The sequence below is a fragment of the Papilio machaon genome, chromosome 9, assembly GCF_912999745.1.
Source record: "Papilio machaon chromosome 9, ilPapMach1.1, whole genome shotgun sequence".
NCBI lineage: Eukaryota > Metazoa > Arthropoda > Insecta > Lepidoptera > Papilionidae > Papilio > Papilio machaon.
In genome coordinates this window covers 1,617,454-1,627,267 of record NC_059994.1, presented here as the reverse complement: position 1 = coordinate 1,627,267, position 9,814 = coordinate 1,617,454, and the positions used below count along the sequence as shown (strand labels likewise).

Genomic DNA, 9,814 nt, shown 5'->3' with positions numbered 1-9,814 from the left:
CCTTAAAGGATACACGTCGTCCTTGGCAACCTTAATAAAACAAATTCCGTTCTGTAATCGGTTTTATTAGTTACTAAACTACATTGTTTGCATTTAGTTAATATTATATATATAATTTATTAAAAATTAAAGTATAAAAATGTACGGTTGGTTACTTGAGAGTGTTCAACATTTTATTGTGGTAAGTTACTATTCAACTTCATTGCAAAAGAAAACTTTCGGTTAATATTTTTACTTATGTCTGATAAATAAAGAGCTTAACAAGCAATAGGCAAGGAAATATGAAGCCCTTAATAGCTTTAGTTTTAATTCTTTTCACGAATTTACATGGATTTTAGTGTGCGTTGTTTATAAAATTAAATCTAAAATGATCTTACTAATATTATAAATGCGAATGTTTAGATGGATGGATGTATGGATGTTTGTTTGCAAGGATCTCCGGAACGGAATTTTGCACAGATATAGAACATAGTCTATAAGAACACATTGGTTACTTATTATTTTCTTTTTTTTTCCGACAGCTAGTAAATACATAAGAATATAAAATTCTTATATGCTTGAGAATCGAATCCGGCGGTATATATGAATAGTTGCAACAAACTTATGAAGGACAATGAAATTTCAAAAATTTACTTCAAAATATATTAGATATAAAAGACGAAGAAATAGACCAAGTAATGAAAAATGATCTAAAAATAGTATGATTTAAAAATAAAAAAATTCTTCAAAAACACATTGAATGCTGACATTCGATTTATTTTAGAGAAATCACAAGTGGCTATTGTGACAGTTATAAAGTTTTTATTTGGCAAACAATTTGCAGATGGCATACCAATCAGTTTGTAACAATGTGCTGACGATTGACAAACGTACTACTCTCCGTATTTCGAAAAGCCATAAAAACTACTATTCCATAGAATTTTCTCCTTATGTTTAAAAGAGAACAGTTGTGTGAGGAGTATTTTTTTAATCATTCCAGGAACGTAGACATTTGAGGTCGATTTTTTTTTTTTTGAGAGAACATTTCTTAAAAATTATGATATCAAAGCTTTTTTTTTACATTCAATTTTATTAATACGCAAGTGAGCAAATAGTTACGGAATTTTTATTTGTGTGATAACCTATTACTAAGAGAATTGTTTATTTAACTTTTAAATTTTACGCTCAATAAATTACGAGACTTTATTTTAAATTACGAGCCCTAAAACTTCTCTATAATTAATTGTACTCGGTCAATATTCATTTAATGGAATGAAAATTCCACTTGAAATCTAATTAAAACTTTATACATTAAAATTGTAACGTGAATTAATTTTAATTGAATATCACTTGTCAAATAAAGTTAAAATAATATAAAGGTACGAATTCGCAATACATTAGAAGAAAAACCTAACAAACGTCTAATAATACAATACCGTTATTGTATAGTTTGAAACATACGTACAAAACATGATTGTCTTTGAAAAATCACAGATAAAAATAAAAAAGATTCCTCAGTAAAAAATAGTCGTGATATTAAAATGTATGACAAAAATCGTTAAAGGAGCCATCATTGAATAAAGTTTGTCATATTAACCATCAGATCAGATTTAATGAACTGATCATATGTGTACTGTTCTGAGTTATCAGTATTCGCATGTCATATGGGTAGGAATATTATAAGTTGGAGGGCTATTAGCAATTCGCGAGCACGACACGTGAATAACAATGCCAGCATTGTAGGTCTCACGTAGGATTTGCGAGTGGCGAAACTTTTAATCCGTAATTCGCGTATGACAAGTATTATTCTTGTCACACTGCTAATACGCTTTTTTCGTTTTGAAAGAGGTATCGTATAATGTAACGTATAATGTTTTTATTTACTTCTCACTGGCCGCCTAGACACGAACTAGTTGAAGTAGTAGTTACCGCCATCAGTTTGAATTGCAGTTCGTGTATGGCGTACGTCAACTGATCGCCCAACGGTAATCTTAGCCCTTATTCATGTAATATATGTTTTCTTTAAACAGCAAGAATGCGGGGAAGAAATATGGGAGACGATACTTCGAGAATCAGGTGCCAGGAACACTGTGTTCAGCGCGACACAGGTAACTGAAGGGTCTAAAATCCCTAGAATCAAGAGTTATAGCTCATAATTTAATTTCTATTCCTTTTACAGCAATATCCAGATGCACTCATGTTACGACTAGCGTGTGCTTTAGCCCGATTATTCAGTAAAGATCCAAACAGTCCGACAACTTCTACACCCACCAGTCCAACACTAAGAAAAACGTCCCTCAAGTCCAAACCAACCTGGCGAAGTGCGTCTGTTCACACTGACAACAGACTTCAAAGCTATCGATGCCCTTTCACAGCCAACAATGCTTTAGCAGCTGTCACTAAAAAAGAAATAGCTTCTTACAACTCAAGCGAAGAAATACGAATGCCGGTTAAGGGTACAATTTCAACTGAAAGAATCAACGAAGGCGAAGAGTTTAACATTACAAACATAAGAAATTTACAAAGAAGGAGTTTGGCTATAAATTTAGAGCATCACGTTGCCAAAGAAGCACCAGAGAAGATCGTAGAAGTTGACGATGATGGCGACATCAAATGTCCTATTGAAGTAACAACATCGCTTCAATCTGACAATGTCAACGTTTCCCCTGAAAAGAAGCAGATTGTCAGAAAGACGAGCGTCACAGTAGCTTTGGATGTATACAAGAGAAGAGGGTCAGGTGTTTCCAGGCCAAGATTAAATAGCCTTAATCTTATAAACACTGAACGATTGAGCGCAATGCGGGAGAGGTTTGGAACGCCTGAGAAAGTTATGGACTTCTTTGGAAGATGTTTCGTGAAGTTTTTCACCAATTATGGGTATGTGTCTTGTGTGAGTTGATCCTACGTTATTGCTCCATGTGTTACTACCATGGTAAAAAGTATTTTAGCTTACTTACTACCACGCCAGGTTAATCAATGGTTAGGTACTTAGCATTTCGTTATAGCAAATTTCTCCAATTACGTCTACAATAACTCTGACATGGTTACAGTTATGACACAATGATCCGCGCGACGGGGCGATATTTCTGCACGTTCCTGCAGTCAGTGGACAGCATCCACCAGCGCATGCGCTTCACTTTCCCGCGTATGCGCTCGCCCAGCATGCAACTTACGCGCGCGCACATACACGGGGCTGAGTTAGTATATAGCAGCGGCAGGACTGGATACACACATTATCTCATGGGTAACATATATACCTTGACCATCTATTATTTTCTGCGCACTCAGAGACTCATACAAAATCTTAACTAAGGGCTTTCCTTAAAGACTGTCCAACGCTAGCGACAGTATAAAATGTGACGGCCCTTTTTTGATCGAAGATGAACATTTTTATTTGCTTTTAACTCAGTTTATTCTTTGTTTAATGCGCTTAGCTGTGTGTCTCCAAACAACGATTTAAATTCAAAGAAGTTTCTGATCCATAGAATATCTTTTGAGAAATATTTGTTAAGGTCAACTGTACGAGATAGCTGAGGACATCTTCTCATTGAAGCTGAAAGTGACTATAGTGAAGGAGAGTATGGAAGGAAACTACTACGTGGCAGTGCTGAGACTGGAATTTGATAACAGCGACTATGTAAGTGTTTAAAACTATTCGAATAATTCGTCGTTAGCTCATATCCTGCCGTAGGGACTCGAAACCTAACCTAAGGGGTAACTAGGCTAAAGTCAACCACGTTGGCCCAATGCGGGTTAGTTCACATCACACAGCTGTTTGAATTTCTTCGCAGATTGTGAACAATTGTTCTTACAGTGAAAGAAAATGTCGTGTAATCAGTTGATTGTTGTAAATATGTAAGTTACTTAATTCAATAATGTTATGACATCACGTACGCTATACTTGAAGGGTTCAAGTTCAAGTTTAACTTTTAAAGTTTCAGATTACTTCACAATAATTGCAATAAAAGTTGTTTAGAAACTTCCATCAGTCACAAAATCGGGTAACAACTGAATAAACGAACAAATTCATAACTTAATTTCTGTTTTTTTTTCGTAGCTATAAGTATACCTCAATTTTTCAGATAGATTTCTTAGTGCAAATAATTATAAAGTTGTCTTATTGAATAACTAAACAAAACTATAAAAGGGTCGTATCGACACAATAGATTTATTAAGACAATAGCCAATTTAAAGTATTGAAACGATCCAATCTAAAATGGAACGTTTTATGTCCAATCGAATGGGCAGGTGCTTCACGATGTTTATGGTGTGGCCTACAGCTATTTTAATAGTTCCAAAATGAATTGCTTTTAGAATACAAGTTATATAACTATTCTAGAAAAATAAGAAATTTTCCTCATTTCATCTTCTGTACATTTATACAATGCAGCATAGTAAGCCATTTTTTAATATTTTTTTTTCGTTAAAGTTTTTCAATATGGATTTTCAGGTGCAATCTCTAATGCTACGTAAATCACTGCCGTGCTTACTGCCAGCCATTCCAGCCTCGTTACTTCTGCAGCTGTTTCCTTTTGGTGTACTCTTGGATAGGAAGATGAAGATCCTTCTAGCAGGGGAGAAAGTAAGTCTTACGTTCAGAGTTCTTAACTTACTTAAACTTAGTCGATAATGGAAAGGTTTCAAAGTATATTTGCCTTTTAGTTGGTAGCAGCTTGGGGCGGACCTAGCTGTAGAATAATGAAAACACCAGTTTCTGAAATATTGCGTTTGAGGAAACCGAAAATATCCTTTACTTGGGACAAGGTAATTGCATTTGCCAAATTATTTACTTGATAGGATTAAAAGTTGTTTGTAGCTTGAAGTTTTGTATTATATATTAATAAATAATAATAATTACTTAACATTTTACAATGACATGTTTCTTTTATTACATTTAAATTAAAAACAAAACTATAACAGCTAAATTCTTCTGCACATCTAGGTAGTATGTATGCAGACAATGCTGTTCGAATTAGAACTAATGAGATGGAAGGCACGGTGTGTGAATGACGCACGCCGAGGCTCCCAGGGCGCACGTTCCATCCTGCTTAAAGGACCAATTTATTTGCTCGAAGAAATAGATGCTCTCATTTTTCTTTGCAGTCCAATGTAAGTAGGCATTCAATATCAACTGAGGTTCATGATCTTAAACAATTCGATACTAACTACCTTTCTTCCTTTTTGAAGTTTCAACGATTTAGACGAGTTAAGACAAGCCGGTTTATACTTAGCTGATATGAACGGTCACGGACTCTCCAAGGAAATGCTACTGCACGGCTGGCAGCATCTTTCTCGACTGGAACTGCTGTTCGAAAAGGCTGAAAGTAGAAGCTTGTCTCTCGAAAAGTCGTGTAGACTTTTGGACCAGTGGAAGAAGAGGGGCGATCAACTGCTGTATTCTATGATACCGAAAGGAATTGCTGATCATTTGCGATCCGGTAAAGATCCGATGGGGGCTTGTCAGGTAAGATTGCGTTAAGAAATCAAATTTAATTGTGTCTACGTATCTTAAACAAAACGTAATAGAAAGACGTCAAATTTCATAACATTTTATTAAAATGGTCTGTAAACTATGACGTTATGATTTTCCAGGCATTCGAGTCAGTAACTATAATGTTCTGCGGCGTGCAGCTGGCGGAGGCAGGAAGCCGCGCTGGTGTCATGCAAACCGTTGCCTACATGAACGACGTTTACTCCAGGATTGATAGACTACTAGACGCTCATAGAGTCTACAAGGTACAATAGAAATTCTTAACATTTTAGGACTGTAAGAAAGCTCCAATCAAAAGAAGTATTATAATGCAAACGCCTGCACATTTATAACAGCAATATAATTCCAGGTAGAAACAGTAGGCACTGTTTATATGTTGGTGTCAGGCGCCCCGGAGCGTCGTCGAGCGCACGCCGCAGCCGCTGCAAGCGCCGCTCTGGCCGTCTCTCGTGCTTTGCCCATGCTTACCATCGGTATGAGTTATCTTTTAAAGATTCAAATTATTACTTTTTGTTAAATAACACTGGATTACATCATGTCTGTTGCATGAGATTTTTTACATGAATCTGAATAGTTTTTCCACGCTGATTTCAAAAATATATGCCGTTTTTATGAAGCAGCTCTAGTTTTGGAGTTACGAAGTGACAGGGTTTTTCATTGAAAATGCACATAGTTTAAGTATAAAAAATTCATTAAATATATTTATTCAGAACAAAATTTCCTTTTTTTGGATTTTCTAGAGTGAGATGTATTATGAGTACTATTTTGAATGCTCCAACAATAATCAGCCATCATATGTTCATTCTAGTACCCCTGATATCTCTCCGAATATGCTGGTAAAAGCGCTCTCCTTGTTCCTCGCTCAGGTCACCGAGATTTTCAGGAAAATAGTCAAGATGGCTGTGAAAGTAGTGAAGCTTGATAATCGTGTTGCATCCAAGCCGCTGGAAGTGTATCAGCAACTGTTTAACGTGCTGAATGTACCCGTCATACTTCCTATTGGCCAAAAAAATTCTCACTACACAAGCAAACTCTTCCCATGCACATTTCTCGACAGCTATCATATGGTTGATAATTTTTTTATCATCTATCAACTTCCTGATTTGTGGGCCATCGAAAATACCACCTTTGATTTTCTCACTACTCAATTTTGGAAACACTTTTTCAATGTATTTGAAACATTCGCCATCTTTGTTAAGAGCTTTTACTAACTGTTTTATCAACCCCAGTTTTATATGCATACTGTGATGTTGATGTGTCACTAATACTCAAGACTGTTCGTATGGCAGATTTTAAGTTTGGATATATCCACTTAGAGCAATTTTTGTGGTTTATTCCTATGATTTTCGTTAAACAGAAATAACAGTCATCACGATGGTTGGATGGTTCACGCCAAATCATAGGAGCTTTGTACTTAAAAGTGGATCTTTTTTTGTTTGCCCGTAGTCGCAAAGATTCAACACAACTTTTGCATACCAAACTTGGTATCCAAAGTTTAGCGTTTGACGGCAATGGAAACCAAAAGTAGTCAAAGTATGCCTTTTTCACAAAGCCCGACACATTTAAATGAAATTTTTGGAACACATATTCTCCACAAATAACACAAAAACAATCAGGATTATTAAACACGTCCTTTTTGAGGAAGACATAATGAAATTTATAAAAGAACTAGTTAAGTTACACCACTACTGATAGAAACTACCGACTACTTATGTAAATTCAAGACGGTACCTGTATCTCACTAACTAGAGCTGCTACAAAAAATCTGAGAGTAGATTTGAAATCAGCGCACCCAAATTAGTAAACAACAGTAGAAAAACTTCATGCAACAAAAAAAAAGTTTGATTTTGTTGTCCTGTGTAATTCTCGAGAACTTATAGTCGATTAACCAGAATTGATCCCATCGCACCAGATACCTTTGTGGTTTTCTTATACCTTGCAATTTTCTTACAACAGGAGTACATTCTGGACCTTGCGTGGCGGGAGTGCTGGGACGTCGGTTACCGCGCTACTGCCTTGTTGGTGACACTGTCAACACAGCTAGCAGAATGCAAACGTCATCAGAGGTGACACCTTTTACTTTTTCCGATTTATGGAGGAATAACTGTCGCCCTTGACTATGAATTATGTCTCAAATTCGCGAATGAAATATTGTTAAAGCCTGGGTGATTTCCTATTGCAAATTCTTTTCGAACAATAGTGGACAGGACATAATAGTATCGAGAAAGGGTGAATTTGACATATAACTTATTAAACTTAATAGACCATTCCATTTTCAGCCGGGTCGCATTCAAATATCTGCGAAGACGGCGGCAGAACTTCCCGCCGGCAGATTCCGATTGAGACGAAGAGGACTCATTAAAGTTAAGGTTAAAACTAAAGTTTAAATACATTTATAATCAAAAATTAAATAGATTTTAATACCAAAACGTAAACAAATTATTGTGAACTCATATCGCGGGTTTTCAATGTCGTAAAATCAGTAAAAAAAATATTTTCCATGTACTTGGACACCGACGAGCGATGAATTCAACTAGTCTAGTATAGTAGCTTATTAAGTAACAAAAACTCTAAAGCTGGTAATAATTTACAGGGTAAAGGCATGATGGAGACCTTTTGGCTGGAAGGGGAAGTGGAAGAGGAGGAACAGGACGAGGCTCTACAGCTGTTCGCTGCACTTTGTGGAGATAATTGATTCTTAAAATGTATTCCATCATGCTATAAGATACTTTCGTATTTAATGTAGTTTATTAAACTTTCTAGTCTATTAACGAGTATATAATAATAATATTACTCGGCCAAAAAATCTACAGTCTACATTTATTGTCTTTGGTATTAACTGAGTTTATTGCACAAGTTACATTTGATCTGGTGTACTAATGATCTTTTTAAGTCTTTGTTTTTATATTTTTAAATGGAACAAATTTAATCGAAGACCTTTAAATTAAATTATTGCTCTTAAAAACTGTTTTAGGGTGGTTAATAATCGAATGTTAAAATTAAATAAAAAAATCACTAATATTGAATATATTTTAATTATTTAACATGTCAATTAAATTCGTTTCTTTTTTTTATTTTATGAAATATGCTGCTTATAATATTTACAAACAATAAACATTACATTGAAATAATATTACATTTATTACTCTTAATAATAGAATTGTGTTTGTAGAAAATTATATTTACAATAAATAAATAAACATTCGAGCAATTCCATAATATATTTGATTTATATATCATTCAAATTATATTTTAAACCTAACCCTAGAGTTAAAGTTATTAACTTGTCGAATAAAAAAATACTTTAACTAAACCTTTTTCACTTTATATACTTTTTTTGTAATATATAAGACAAATCAACCAAAATCAATTGAAATACTAGTTCCTATTATAGTAATGTTGTGCTTTTTATCGAGCAGTTGAAAAATGGAATAAAAAATAAAACTACAAAAAAATCATTCTTATATATGATAAATAAAATATATAATAAATAAATTGATTCCTTATATATAGTCATGTTTAAAGTATGAAACAGAATACATTAAAAATATATCTGTCGTTTTTTTAATTAGGTAAGTTGTGCTTTCTGTTGTAATTTCTTTAATTATATAATTTTATAAAACATATGACATAGCGCAGATATATAATAATATAACGTCGGTGGCGAAGTTATTAAGCGATTGACCGAACTGGAACATAATCTAAAAAAAGTATCCAGGTTCGTTCCCCGCCACGTATCAATGTGTTTTTCGAATTTTATACATCCAACGTACTACGGTGACAGAAACGGAAAAACCGACAAATTCGGCTTTCTTATATGCTACGTGTGCATAGAGTGAACATAGGGAATTTACTAAAATTAGGCGTTACCTAGGTGTTTCTAGTGGAGAGTGTAATTGGAGTGCTTTAACCTTATAATCTAAACAAATAAAATTGGCACTAAAGTACACTAGGACGGTTGGAAATTCTACGTAGTTATAGGTTCAATTTACATGATTTATAAAAAAAAACAGTATGAAAAAAGGATATAAAAGAAATACCTTCATAGAAATGTTACAAATAACAAAACAATCTAAGGCACTATAGAAAATCTGATAATATAAAAAAACGCAATTTTTAATAATCATGTTCAATAAGAAAGATTTTGTATAACAAATTATAGAATAAAAAAAATGGTCCACAAACCATAAACTATTAACATTGCAAAGTTTTGCTTAAAATAATCTTATTTTAAATACTATTGGAAATAAAGTCATGAATTATAGGATTTTTTACATCTAAAATACAAGTTGTAATATAGACTTATATATTTTCAATACATTTTATCATTTCTACTTATTATTC

The 9,814-nt window shown here is 34.0% G+C and overlaps 1 protein-coding gene across 1 annotated transcript; it reads left to right on the top strand.

Annotated features, from left to right (window-relative positions):
- LOC106712871 (soluble guanylate cyclase 89Db) lies at positions 1-8,300 on the top strand. Its single transcript, XM_045679369.1, has 14 exons — positions 1-181; positions 2,010-2,087; positions 2,159-2,856; positions 3,030-3,223; positions 3,492-3,616; positions 4,430-4,561; positions 4,642-4,743; positions 4,922-5,088; positions 5,167-5,443; positions 5,572-5,715; positions 5,820-5,943; positions 7,427-7,536; positions 7,750-7,839; positions 8,064-8,300. The coding sequence occupies exons 1-14, from the start codon at positions 140-142 to the stop codon at positions 8,163-8,165; spliced, it is 2,385 nt and encodes a 794-aa protein (XP_045535325.1). The 5' UTR covers positions 1-139; the 3' UTR covers positions 8,166-8,300.
- The last annotated feature ends 1,514 nt before the right edge of the window (positions 8,301-9,814 follow it).

Bases quoted from the DNA above. Each gene is read 5' to 3' on its own strand.
- LOC106712871 (XM_045679369.1), top strand. From the start codon at position 140: ATGTACGGTTGGTTACTTGAGAGTGTTCAACATTTTATTGTG. The intron at 5,089-5,166 runs GTAAGTAGGCAT...TCCTTTTTGAAG, and splicing joins ATTTTTCTTTGCAGTCCAAT to TTTCAACGATTTAGACGAGT. The intron at 5,444-5,571 runs GTAAGATTGCGT...ATGATTTTCCAG, and splicing joins ATCCGATGGGGGCTTGTCAG to GCATTCGAGTCAGTAACTAT.